Source organism: Nannospalax galili, unplaced genomic scaffold, assembly GCF_000622305.1.
Source record: "Nannospalax galili isolate Female #2095 unplaced genomic scaffold, S.galili_v1.0 scaffold752, whole genome shotgun sequence".
Lineage (NCBI taxonomy): Eukaryota > Metazoa > Chordata > Mammalia > Rodentia > Spalacidae > Nannospalax > Nannospalax galili.
Window position 1 is genome coordinate 1457449 of NW_008333404.1, and position 14377 is coordinate 1471825.

A 14377-nucleotide genomic window follows, 5' to 3' on the forward strand; every position below is an offset into this window, starting at 1 on the left:
AATTTATTTATTTTTGAGACAGGGCTAGCCCAGAACTTGCTATATAGGTCTGGCTGGCCTCAAATTCAAAGAGATCTGCCTGCCTCTGTCACCCAAGTGCTGCAATTAAAGGTGCGCGCCACCATACCCATTTCTATTTAGATCATATATTTTGTTTTATTGACAAAGAAACCAAAGCTCAGAGATCGTCTTGAACGAAATCATGTGGATGACGGCAGAATCTGACCTAGCTGGGTGTGGTGGCTCACTCACATGTAATCCCAGTGCTGCAGAAATATCATTGTAAGTTCAAGGCTGTGAGACCCTGTCTCAAAAATCAAAAATAGGGTTGGCGAGATTTTTTGTAAAAGCTCTTGCCGCCAATCCTGAGTTTGCACCCTGGGATGCAGGAGTGAATGGATTCCTGCAAACTGCTCTGACCTCCGTTTGTGCACAGTTGCACATGTGTGCCCACACATACACATTAAAAAACAAATTAGGGGCTGGAGAGATGGCTCAGTGGTTAAGAGCATTTGTTGTCCAATCATGAGGACTGAAGTTCAGATCTTAGCACCCATGTTGGGCTTTGGCTGTAACTCCAGCTCCAAGGGATTCAACATCATCTTCTGGACTCCAGGGAACAGGTACATATATGTATACATACACTCTCAAAGACACAAAGATACACACATAAGTTTTAAAAACATACAAATACACATACACACATTTAGAAAACCCTTCTGGGGGGCTGGAGAGATGACTGAGTGGTTAAGATTGCTCTTGCAGAGGACCTGGGTTCTATCCACAGCACCCACATGGCAGTTAACAACTGTTCAAAACTCCAGTCCCAGGGGATCTGATGCCCTCTTCTGACCTCTGTGAGCACTGCACAACACAGGTGCACTTACATGCATGCAGGCAATATACTCATACACATAAAGATAAGACTCAAAGCAAGGTCTTCTAACACAGAGCTGTAGAACAGAGGTACACACAGGCCTTTTGACCCTAAGGGTTGGAGAAGGAGTGGGGACTTACTGTCATTTGAAGTGCCACATGGGGACAGAAAATAGCCAATTGCCGCACTGGCTCACTGTGAGAGTTGAAAAAGATAGTCATAGCGATCACAGCATCATAGCTGTGAGTCTGGCAGAAAGTACTGAGATCTGCAATGAGGTCTGAACGCTGCAGAAAAGCCTGGAAGGAAAGAAATAAGAGTGGTGAAGCTACAGCCAGACACTTTGTTGCAACCAGAACTCCCCACAAGTTGTGCAGCACTAAGATGCTATGTAGCATTCACTGCGCTATATCACACAATGGCAGAAGCAGGAAAACATGGACTTTGCATTAAGGCAGCACTGTTTTGATAATCAGCTCTATTACATTACCTATTAGGTTAAGGACTTACAGTTACCACCTGGACCTAAATTTCCTCAAATAAAATAAGGAGACATTTACCAAACAATTGTGGGGTTTTTTGGTTTTATTTTATTTTTTGAGACGGGGTCTCCCTATAGCCCAGTTGGCCTGGAGCTCACTATGTAGACCAGGGTGGCTTTGAACTCACAGCAATCTACCTGCCTCTGCCTTGTGAATGCTCGGATTAAAGCTGAGCGCTGCAATGACCAGCTCCAAACAATTGTTTTAAGAATTAAAACTTGAGGAGGCTGGAGAGATGGCTCAGCGGTTAAGAACACTGGCTGTTCTTGCAGAAGACCTGGGTTCGAATCCCAGCACCCACATGGCAGCTAACAACTGTCTATAACTCCAGTTCCAGGGGATCCGACAGCCTCTTCTGTCCTCCACAGGCATTGCATGACACGGGTGGACTTAACTACATGCAGGCAATACACATAAAAATAATAAATAACATATTTAAAAAAGAATTAAAACTTGTCTACATAGCAAGTTTCAGGTCAGTTGAGTCTACGGGAAGATGCTGTTTCAAAAACCAAACAATCCCACCCCCATACAAAACCAACATAAGGGGTACCTGGAGATGTAGTTTAGTGGTAGAACAAATGCTCAGCATGTACGAAGCTCTGAATTCAAATCCTAGCATGTATACATATACCCCTCCCCCGAAAAATGGGATAATGTATGTAATGTGCCTGACATCCTCGAGCTTTCTTGATCTGTGATCTTTGTCATAGGACTGGAGATAGTTCAGCATTAAGAGCACTTACTGCTATTCCAGAGGACATGGATTTAGTTCTCAGCACCCATAGGGTGGCTAACAACCATCCTTAACTCCAGTTCCAGGGAATCTGATACCCTCTTCTGCCTTCTGAGGGCACTTCAGGCACCTGGTACATTTATATGCAGACAAAATACTCATACACATAAAGTGAAAGTAAATAAAAAATTTTGTCATGTATTTTTATTCTATAACAGAAAAATATAGTGCATAAGTAAAAAGAGGTGTGGTAATCTATCTTTGACTTTTTCTTCTTTGCTAATCTCAGTTATCCAAATTTTTATGCAGTATTTCCTCCAAAATATAGTAATATGACCTATTTCAAATCAGGGTTTTCCCCTATCCTTGGCCTTCCTATTTTGTTTGTTTGTTTTTTTTTTTTTGGTCTTTTTGAGACAAGGTCTCCCTGTAGCCCCAGCTGGCCTGGAACTCACTATGTAAACCAGGCTGGCCTCGAACTCACAGAGATCCACCTGCCTCTGCCTCCCGAGTGCTGGGATTAAAGGCGTGCGCTGCCATGCCCAGCTATCTATTTTGTTTGTTTTTGATCTCCCTGTAGCCCCTGCTGGCCTTTAGTAGAAGAAGATCCCTGTGTAGAGTATGAGAGTATATTCCCAGCACTGGCAAGGCAAACAGGGCAGATCTCTGTGAGTTCAAGGCGAGCCTGGTCTACATAGTGAGTTCCAGGCCAGTTGGGGCTACAGGGAAACCCTGTCTCAAAAAAAGACAAAAAAAAAAAAGAAAGAAAAGAAATACTATTATTAAAGTTACATTCATCCACCCATTCAACATGTTCACTGTACGCCAGGCACTGTCACAAAAAGGTGCCAAACAGAGGAGAGATGAAAGAAATGGCTGTTTGCAGTGGAGCTGATAAACTAGCAGAAGAAGTTAAGTAAAGACATTACACAAAAAAGCCATGAAATATCTCAGTGTCGAGTGCTATGAATGTCTAAAGCTGTCAGATACTTTTGTTTTGATTTTGTTTTTCTTTTTAGAGAAAAACTTGGAACTTGGAATCCTCCTGCCTCATCCTCCCAGGGCTAGAATTATAGGTGTATGTCGCCATGCCTACCAAGCTAAGGATATCATTTCAGTTAATGGTTCAGGAAAAGCCTTGCAAAACAGGATATATCTGGGCTGAGGGCTAAATGATAAGGAACCAGCTCTGAAGAGAATCACAACACTAAGGCTGTGAGCAGAATGGTCAGAAGAGCAGAAAGACAATGGGTGTGACTATAGCACTGTGAGCACTGGGAAGAGACAGCAGCACCCTGTAAGGAGGAAAGTCTCTAGAGGTAAGATGGGACATGGAGCAAGGAGTGCCTGGACAGGATCTAATTTACATCTTCTGTAGTTACAGATAGTTGTTAGATGCCATGTGGGTGCTGGGAACTGAACCCAGGTCCTCTGCAAGAACAGTCAGTGCTCTTATCTGCTGAGCCACCTCTCCAGGGTGCCCCCGCACCTTGAGACAGAGCCTTACTACATAACCCTGGCTGGCCTGGAACTCACTATGTAGACAAAGCTGGCCTCAAACTCTCTGAGATCTGCCTGCCTCTGCCTCCTGAATGCTGGGATTAAAAATGTGTGTCACCATTTTTATCTTTTTAAAAAAGATTTCTAAAAAATTATGTATGTATATGTGTGCTTGAGTGAGTTTATGTGCACCAAGTGCATGCAGATGCCAACTGGAGTTATGGGTGGTTATGAACCATGTGCTTTCGGGTGTTGGGAATCCAAACTAGGTCCTCTACAAGAGCAGTAAGTGCTCTTAACTGCTGAGCCGTCTCTCCAGCCCTGTGCTTTATATCTTTAAGATCCTCCTACAGCAAGATATAGTAGCTCAAGCCTGTAATTCCAACACTTCAGTGGTTAAGAGCACTGGCTGCTCTTGCAGAGGACCTAGATTCAGTTCCCAGTGTCCACATGGCAGCTCACAACCATCAATAACTCCAGCTCCAAGGGATCTGATGCCCTCTTCTGGCCGCCACAAGCACCGCACACACAAGTGCACTTATATGCATGTAAAACACCATAAACATAAAATTTAAAAAATAAATAAGGGGCTGGAGAGATGGCTCAGCGGTTAAGAACACTCATTGTTCTTGCAGAAGGTCCAGGTTTGAATCCCAGCACCCACATGGCAGCTAACAACTGTCTGTAACTCCAGTTCCAGGGGATCTGACAGCCTCTTCTGTCCTCCGCAGACTTTGCATGACACGGTGCACTTACCTACATGCAGGCATAACACTCATATACATAAAATAAAAATAATAAAAAAATGTATTAAAAATAAATAAATAAATAAATCGGGGGGCTGAAGCTAGCTGGTTCAGTGGTTAAGAACACTGGCTGCTCTTGCAGAGGACTGGGATTTGGTTCTCAGCACCCACATGGTGGCTAAAAACCATCAGAAACTTCAGTTCCAGGTAATTCAATGCCCTCTTCTGGCCTCTTCGGACATTGCACACACATGGTACACCTACATACATGCAGACAAAAACATAAAACAAACAAAATCACTGGTTGCTATGTGGAGAATGATTTCTAGGAGTATAAAAGTGAAGTGGAGGCACAGAAACTAGTCCACAGGCTACTGGAGCAGCACAGTGAGAGATGACACATTATGGGGATCGTAAGAGAAAGGGAAACAGGTAGACAGGTACCAAGATGTTCTAGAGTGAGCCAAGAATGAGGCACAAGGTTTCATGTGTAATTAAAGCTGTTCCCTTCCCAGTGACTGGCAATTTGCTCTTACCTCCAGATCCATGTATACTGCACTGATAGCCACCTTGGTGCCTTGTCTGTAGATGGTCTTCTGGTCTTTTCTCAGCATCTGCTCAGTGGTCAGTCCTAGAAAGTACACATGAAACTAGAAGTTAAATGGGGGATCTAAGTTCCAACACCAGGATGGTAAAGACAAGGAGAGGGAAAATAGTTTCTCTTGGGGACAATGAACAGGAGAAATAATTGAAGATGTAATTATATTATGAATTAAATAACTGAGTCTTAACAGTTAAATGGTTAACCTTTAGAGAAAGGGACTTTACTAAAGTCCCCTTTACCAAAGGCACATGCCTTTAATCCTAGCATGGGAGGCAGAGGGAGGGGGATCTCTGAGTTGGATGCCAGCCTGGTCTACATATCAAGTTCTAGGTCAGCCAGGGCTACACAGTAAGACCCTGTGTCAAAAAAGAAAAATAGAGGCTTTTACTTTTAGTCTCTATCCCCCTCTCCTAATCCTACCTACCCCCCCCCCTTTTTTTTTAAATCTTTTTTAGACAGGGTCTCCTTGTAGCCCCAACTGGCCTTGACGTCACTTTGTAGACCAGGCTGGCCTTGAAGTCACAGAGATTCGCCTGCCTCTGCCTCCACACTTCTGGGGTACCCCCAGCTGGCCTGGAACTATGTAGAACAGGCTGGCCTTGAACTCACAAAGATCTGCCTGCCTCTGCCTCCCAAGTGCTGGGATTAAAGGGTACACAACCACGCCCGCTGACCTTGAACTTTTGATCTTCCTGCCTTGGCCTCCCAAGTGCTGGGATTAAAGGGTACACCACCATGCCTGCTGACCTTGAACTTTTGATCTTCCTGCCTTGGCCTCCCAAGTGCTGGATCAGTGTGTGCTACCATACCCAGCCTTCCCCATCCTAATCAAGAGTCAGGACAGAACAATCTGATAAATACTGATCAGTTCATGAGCAGGCACATGGGTTTCTTTCTGCCCTGAAGCTTACATCACTTTCATGTTCAGAAATTGTTCTGACGGCTTTCAAGAGATGATGTTCAAGCTTGCCCACCTGCTTTAGAATGTGGGAGAAGGGGGAATTCAGCTTGGCACTTCATACCCGATACATCAAACTTTGCCTTTTGTAGAGAATCAAAGATGTCATTTCTCTCAGGCAGATCTGGGAAGAGGGCCTCCAGTTTCTCCACATATTTGCTGTCCTTTAGGGTTGCCTTTCCAATTTTGGGGTCCATGTTGACACAGTCCAGGATGATGGTTCCTATAAGGGAGAATGCAGAACTGGAATTCTGTGAGTGGACTCTCTAGTTATAGCCACTAGCACAGAGAGACATTTCCAAGCTCAAATCAGACAGAGTACAGATGTGCGGAGCAAATGCACTGAAGACAAAACTGGAACTGGTCATGTTCTGAGTGTGACCTCCCAAAGTAAAATGCAGGCAGGGATGTAGAAAGGAAAAGATGCCCGAAATCCCTTAGAGACGTCACAACCTCAGAGGAGGGACATTTCCTCAGAAGGCTGAATTCCAGCAAAGAATCTTGATGTTGGAAGGAATCCCTAGTCTAATCTAAGCTAGTCAGTCTCTTTCTCATAAAACGGAAAAAATGAGATCAAGAAAGGTTAAGAGAGCTGCTCAAGGGCGTATAACTATTTCCTGGTAGAACTGATATCAGAACTGTTTCCTGTTCTTTGAGTAGTTCTTCCATTAAACTATGCTGCCAATAAGAATGTCAAGGTCAGTTGTCCCCTGCTTCCTTTCCACCTTCTCCAGCAAAAATCCCCAGGTAGTTAAACAGTACCTAATTATTCCCTGAAGGAACCCTTGCCCATTGGTATGTGCTGTATGGCTTTGAGCACAGCCTGGCTGAAAGAGTCTAGACTGCTGCTCTCTTCTTTCTTAGGCAAGGGAACAGAGGAATCACTCAGGTCCCAACTTCAAACTGCTGCCCTTACCATGCAGAAGGGCTGCAGTTTGTCTGTCCAAGATCTCTGGTGCCTCCTGCAGGATTCTCTCTGCCACCAGGGTAGCACAGGACCCTACCAGCTCAACTGAAACATGACAGGGAGGGCAGGATTTCTGCTCAATTGGTCGATGGTCCAGCACCTCTGCCACTGCCTCTTCCAGAGCTGCATCACTTCTGGAAGAGAAAGGACAGTTAAGTAGGTAGAGTGCACTCCAGCTCCTTCGAACCAATGTCCAATTTGCAGCCATGAAGCAAAGTGCAAGTGTCTTAGGCAAATACATAGACCTTCAGTTACTTTTCCCTCTGTGTCCACTTCTTTCCACTTTTTAACGTTACATCGGAAATTTAAGTGAATTTCTTGGAGCAGCTGCTACAAATATCTACATGTTTATTGTTCTTTAGGATTGCCTTTCCTACTCAACACAGAATCCTGCTTGTTCCCCTGAATTCTAATTAGGTTACCAGGTCTAGGGCTTTTAACTATGCTTTCCTTTCCAGCCCTTGCCATCTGCTCCCTCATACTTTATGCCCAGCTGTGCAAACCAAATTCCAGTTCCCCTATGTTATTCCATGCCTGGCTTTGCCTCTATCAATTACTCTGCCTGCAATGCCCTTCTTAGCTACCTTCCCACCCCATTCAGGAACAAACACCTAGTCCTCCTTTAAGACTGGGCTCAAGGGTCAGTTCCTCTAAAAAAACCTACCTGCTGCCGTCAGTTTTCCTCTAGCCTGATGCATCATTCTATGTTCACTACATCAAGTCCTTACTGTCCTCTAGAGTGATGGTTATCATTTGCCTCTAGCACCCATTACAATAATCTATTAGCCTAGTTCCTTCTTCCTGACTGAAAGCTCATGAAAAAAGGGGTTGTCATCTTCATCCACTTCAGAAAAAGGTTTTAATAAGTGAATTCATGGATGGCATCCATCACTTCTGGCTATAACCACAGTGTGCTCAAGAGAAAAATACACATTTTAGGAAAAGCAGGAGCCAGACACATTTAGACAAGTCTCAGACTTATGTTGCTTTCTGGCAGCTTTCTCTAGTCTTAAATTAGAAGTGGAATTATTATAGATGTACACATTTGTTAAACAGACATGAGTGAGATATTTATAGTCTACCAGAATACAGTATTCCCTCGACTACACAGTGAGTCTGAAGCCAGCCTGGGCTACATGAAACCTTGTTTCAAAACAAAAACTGACAATGGAGGCAGATCTCAGTTATTTTTTGGTATGAACTCACCATATTTTTAAATTTCTTTTTATTATGGTCCATGCCTTTATGTCATATGCATCATATAACTGACAATATTTTTTATAGGTTTTTGTATAATGAATAGGACCCATCAATTATAATTAGCCTGTGAGCTCCCTGGAAGCAAATCTCTTCCTTTCTTTCTATGTCATTCATCAGAGTCTAATACAGCACACGATAAGTATCAATTTAATTGATTTAATTTCCATCTACTTACTTGGGCAAGACATGATGGTCAACAAGGATAAGCGTGAGTTGGCCAGCCTGGTGTAATGCGTGGAGGTCAATCTCATCCCGAAAAATCAACACTGTCTCTGGAATCTGAATCTTTTGAAGGAAGAAGACGTTGTCACCTCGTAGAGGAAGTTCAGAACGTTTTATATTTAAAACTGGTATGAAGATTTCTTCTGCTTCAGTTGTCTGGTAAGGGAATTGAAAAGAAGGTATCACAATGTTCTGAAATAGGCAAGAAAAATAAAAAAGACTGGACTGGGAGTGTAGCTCAGGCTGAGTTCAAACCTCCAGCCTCCACACACACAGAAGAAATGACTGAAGGAGACATATCTTGGGCAAGTTACCACTTTCTCAATTTCTTACCAAGTCCATGAAAAAGATGACTTTCGTTGTTTTTAGATACTAGGGAATCAAACCCCAGGCACTGAACATGCTAAGCACATGTTCAGTGGATGGTTCTTCCCTTCCATCTTCTTAGCAATAGAATGAAAATCAACAAGATAACGCATGGGAAGACATGGGTACAACTTCATGCTGCAGGAAGAGATCACCAGTCCTTAAGCGTTAATCTGGGCTGGCAGGGATGTAGCTCAGTTGGTAGAGTGCTTGCCTAACATGCATGAGGCCCTGAGATTCCTAGCACTGCATAAACCGGAGGTGGTGCTCTATGTCTATAATCTCAACACTCAGGAGCCAGGGGCAGGAGAATCAGACATTCAATGTCATCCTCAGCTACTTGGTAAGTTCAAGGCCAGCCTAGGATGCATGAAACCCTGTCTCACATACACACAAAAAAACCAAGGCAGAGACAGGTGGATCTCCGTGAGTTCAAGGCCAGCCTAGTCTACAAAGTGAGTTCCAGGCCAGCTGGGGTTACAGGGCAACCCTGCCTCAAAAAGACCAAACCAAACCAAACAAGACCAAAACAAAAACAAAAAAACGAAAAAAAAAAAAAAAAACCTGGGTAAGAAACACACTAGGTCAATGACAGGGATAAGGAACTCAATAACAAAACTATGATTTACATACTCCTCAAACAGATTTATTCATTTCAGATAGGAACACAACAAAATTAAGGTAGCTAACTCTTTATTATTTTCATGTATGCATAGGTGCAGATGCATAGGGACTCATGTATGCATGTGTGTGAGGGCCAGAGGACAACCTCTGTGGTATCATTCCCCAGGCATTAGCCACCATTTTTTTTTTTTTTTTTTTTTTTTTTGGTCTTTTTGAGACAGGGTCTCCCTGTAGCCCCAGCTGGCCTGGAACTCCCTATGTAGACCAGGCTGGCCTTGAACTCACAGAGATCTGCCTGCCTCTTCCTCCCAGGTGCTGGGACTAAAGGCGTGTGCTACCACACCTGGCCCTTTTTTTTTTTTATTTTGAGCAAGATCTCCCACTGCCCTGGAACTCACCAAGCAGGCTGGCTGACCACTGAGCCCCTGTCTGCCTCCCCAGCATATGCCACCACATCTGGCCTTTTTAAACTAATTTTTGTTTTATGTGTACGGGTGCTTTGACTAAACATATATAAACCACTTGCGTGCAGTGCCCAGAGGCCAGAAGAGGGCGTCGGATCCCCCAGAATTGGAGTTACAGGTGGTTGGTTGTTAGCTGCCATGTGGATGCTACTGAGCCAGCTCTCTAGCCCCCACCGTTTTTTTTTTTTTTAAAAGGGGATTCTGAAGATCATCCTCAGGTTCTCATGTTTGCATAGCAAGCATTTTATTGACTGAGCTATCCCATCCCACACCCCAAACACCCCAACTTTCTTCTTTTTTTATGAAACTTGCCTCCCCTCCTAAGGACTTACAGGTGTGTTACATCACACCATGCCAAGACTTAACTTCAGTTTAGTCATGGCTATATTGTAAGTGGCAGAGTTGGGTCCTGAATCCAGATTTTCTCATTGTAAGGGACTGCTTCCTGGTACTCACTTTTGTTAGGTAGAAAGCCAGGGCAAGAGCAGACACCATGGAGTCTAAGTCACAGGCTTCATTTCCCAGTACAACATGTAAAGGCCGGGACTCCTGGAGAGGAAGAAGAAATATCCATCATTTCACCACCTGATATAAGTGGGCTTCACACACATCTTCTCACTGTCCTTCAGAGACAGGGCCCAAGCAGTTCGGCTAAGCTTTAAGCAGTTTTACACATATCCAGTTGGCAGAAAAGTATTCTTTCCTGTCTACTAACTTGTGTTCTTGAATGTGAGACAGGGTCTCCCTGTAGCCCCAGCTGTCCCGGAACTATGTAGACCAGGCTGGCCCTGAACTCACAGAGACCCACCTGCCTCTGCCTCCCGAGTGCTGGGATTAAAGGCGTGCACCACCATGTTCGGCATTAAAAGGTTTTTAAAATTTAAAAACAAATAGCTGAGCCCGTTATGGTAGTGTACCCCTTTAATCCCAGTACTCAGGAGGCAGAGACAGGAGGATCTCTGTGAGTTCCAGGCCAGCTGGGGCTACAGGGAGACCCTGTCTTAAAAAGACCAAAAAAAGGAAAAATAAAAAAGAATCTGGGCTTGATGGCGCATGATTGTAATCCCAGTGCTGAGTAAATGGAGACAATCCTTAGGGCTCTCTGGCCAGTCAGCCTAGCCTAAAAAGTGAGCCAAGTACCAGTGAGAGATCCTGTCTCAAAAAAATACTGTGGACAAGCTCTTAAGGATAATCCAAGGTTGACCTCTGGCCTTACATATACTCTCATACATGTGCATTCACAGTACTTTATACCCACAAAGAATATGTCACAATGAAACCTATTACTTTTCCTTTTTACTGTGTGAGTGTGCGGGTGCGTGCGTGCATGCAGGCACCACAGTGCTTTGTGGAGGTCAGAGGACAAATTGTGGGAGTTCATTCTCTCCTTCCACCACGTGAGTCTGGGGAATTAAACTGACAGGCTTGGCAACAAGCACCAGTGAGCCATCTCACTGGCCCCATACCCATTACTTTGCACGGTAACCTAAGAAAGTAAATAAATAACCTATAATAAAATAGTTACTGCTGGAACTTTTTTAGGGCTGTTTGGTTTTGTTTTGTCTTATTTTGTTTTAGAGGGGGCATCGCTTTATAGCCCAGGCTGGACTTGAATGCACCTACTTCAGCCCCATTCATAAATAATGCTGGGATTACTAACAGACATGAATCTATCTGGCTTAGAAAAAGGTTATTTATGGGGACTGGAGAGATGGCCTAGAGGTTAGGAAACCAGCTGCATTTCTAGAGGACTGGGGTTTGAGTCCCACCACCACATGGCAGCTAACAACTGTCCATAACTCCAGTTCCAGGAGAATCTGATGCCACCTTCTGACTCTGTGGGCTTTGAACGACACGAGTGCACTTATACACATGCAGGCAATACGCTCATACACATAAAATAAGAATAATAAAATATCTCAAAAAGACCAAAAAAAAAAAAAGAATAAAACATTTTTAAAAAAGAAAAGAATATTTATTTAAATGAATTTGTGTGTGAACATGAGCCACAATGCACATCTGGAGGCCAGAGGACAACCTCAAGTCCTCTCCTTTTACCTTGCTTGAGGTAAGGTCTCTTCCTTACCACTGCTGCCTACGAGCTTCCATGGATTCTCCCATCTGTGTCCCATCTTGCAGTAGGGGCACTAGGATTCCAGATGCGAGCTATTACATATGGATGAACATGGGTTCAGTAGATTGGCTCCTGTCCTCACATTGCATGTATGTGAATACACCCATGTCGTGCAATGCTGCAGAGGTCAGAAGAGGGCTTTGGAGTCCCCTCGAACTGGAGTTAAGGATGGTTTGTAGTTGCATGTGGGTGCTGGGAATCGAACCCAGGTCCTCTGCAAGAGTAGTTAGTGCTCTTAACCACTGAGCCATCTCTCCAGCCCTGGAACTTTCTTTTTTTTGGGGGGGGGGTCTTTTTGAAGCAGGGTCTCCCTGTACCCCCAGCTGTCCTGGAACTCATTATGTAGACCAGGCTGGCCTTGAACTCACAGAGATCCGCCTGCCTCTGCCTCCCAAGTGCTGGGACTACAGGCATGCGCCACAATGCCCAGCATGGAACTTTTATTTTTAACACTATGAAAAGTCCACTGAGGAGGGAGGGATAGTTGCTATTATTAACATCTATCTCCATAGCTAAGAGTCTCAAACATATTTAGACTACACTGTCTACAATAGCAGAGACAGAGTTTGGTGGTTTTGTTTAAACATATGAGGGAGCCAGGGATTATTCCAATACCTATGCATGTATTAACTCATGATTTAGTCCTGGAGACAACCCAATAAGGTAGGTACCTCAAGAATTACTATTGGCCAAGTGTGGTGGCACATGCCTTTAATCCCAGCATTTGAGAAACAGAAGCAGGTAGATCTCTGTGAGATGGAGGCCAGCCTGGTCTACATAGTGAATTCCAGGCAAGCTGGGGCTACAAACAAAACAAATTAAGAATTAGTACTATCAAGCTCGGTGAAATGGCACATTCCTGTAATCCTAGCAACTTGGGAGATGGAGGTAGGAGGATCAAGAATTCAAGTCTAGCTTCAGCTGCATACTGCGTTCAAAGCCAGCCCAGGCTATAAGAGAACCTGTTTAAAGAATTATGGGATGGAGACGGCTCAGCAGTTAAGAGCATTGGCTGCTCTTGCAGAGAATCTGGGTTCAGTTCCCAGCACCCACATGGCAGCTAACAACCATCTCTAACTCTGTTTCAGGGGCTCTTATGTCCTCTTCTGACTGGGCATTGTGCAAAATGGGTGCACTTACACAGGCAATACACTCATACACATAAAATAAAAATGAATATTGCTGGGCATGGTGGCACACGCCTTTAATCCCAGCACTTGGGAGGCAGAGGCAGGTGGATCTCTGTGAGTTCAAGGCCAGCCTGGTCTACATAGTGAGTTCCAGGATAGCTGGGGCTACAGGGTCTCACTTTTTGGTCTTTTTGAGACAGGGTCTCCCTGTAGCCCCAGCTGTCCTGGAACTCACTATGTAAACCAGACTGGCCTTGAACTCACAGAGCTCTGCCTGCCTCTGCCTCCCGAGTGCTGAGATTAAAGGCGTGTGCCACCACACCAGGCCCTCTTTCTTCACTTTTTAAGACAGGGTCTCACTATGTAGTCAATAATGAGTAGCCTGGAACTCACTATGTAGACCAGGTCTCACACTCACATAGATCCCCATTTCTGCCTTCAAAGTGCTGGGATTAAAGGTGTATGCCATCATGCCCTGCCTTGTTTTATGTTTTAGGTTTTTTTTTATATTTTGGTTTATTGTTATCTTATGTGTATGAGCATTTTGCCTGCATGGAAATAGGTACACCATGTGCATGCAATGTCCATAGAAGCCAGAAGAGGGCACCAGATCCCCTGGGACTAGAGTTACAGATGGTTGTTAGCTGCCATGTGGGTACTGGGAACCAAACCCAGGTCCTCTGCGAGAGCAGACAATGCTCTTCTTAACCACTGAACCATCTCTCTAGCCCCCTTGCTTGTTTTTGATCTTTTTGAAAAGATAGGGTCTCTCTTTAGCCACAGCTGGCCTGGAACTCACTATGTAGACTAGGCTGGCCTCTATCTCACAGAGATTCATCTACCTCTGCCCCCCACATGCTAGGATTAAAGGTGTGTACCACCATGCTTAGCACTTTTATCTTTTTTTTTTTTTTTTTGGTCTTTTTGAGACAGGGTCTACCTGTAGCCCCAGCTGGCCTGGAACTCCCTAGGGAGGCCCGGCTGGCTTTGAAACGCCTGCCTCTGCTCCTAAGTACAGGGATTATCAGGAAGATCTTCCTGTTTCAGTCTTGAGTGCTTGAGATGACAGGTATGAGCTACTATGCCCAGCTTAGTGGTAAGGATTTATTTAGTATCCCCTGACTTGTTCTGTGCTCCATGTGTTTGACCCTGGGATATGTTGTAAGCCCCTCTCTCCAGCCTGCTTCTAGCTGGGACCATTTGTGATAGGGCAGGCTGTGTTGATGTCTGTCTCTTAGTTAGGTTGA

General features: G+C 44.4%; 1 protein-coding gene across 8 annotated transcripts in view; it reads right to left on the reverse strand.

The window, feature by feature from the left end:
* Prune1 (prune exopolyphosphatase 1) overlaps positions 1-14377 on the reverse strand; it is a 31541-nt gene that overhangs the window by 3189 nt on the left and 13975 nt on the right. For 5 of the 8 annotated variants that reach the window (XM_029561189.1, XM_029561188.1, XM_029561186.1 and 2 more), the window contains 6 exons: positions 10323-10415; positions 8366-8568; positions 6880-7064; positions 5980-6186; positions 4938-5032; positions 1018-1176 (listed from right to left, as the gene is read on the reverse strand). In XM_029561189.1, coding sequence (XP_029417049.1) covers positions 1018-1176; positions 4938-5032; positions 5980-6186; positions 6880-7064; positions 8366-8568; positions 10323-10361 — 888 coding nt within the window. In that variant the 5' untranslated portion in view covers positions 10362-10415. Of the gene's footprint in view, positions 1-1017; positions 1177-4937; positions 5033-5979; positions 6187-6879; positions 7065-8365; positions 8569-10322; positions 10416-14377 lie in introns of those variants that run through there. The other 3 variants (XM_008828260.3, XM_029561187.1, XM_017796944.2) reach the window with 2 other exon arrangements.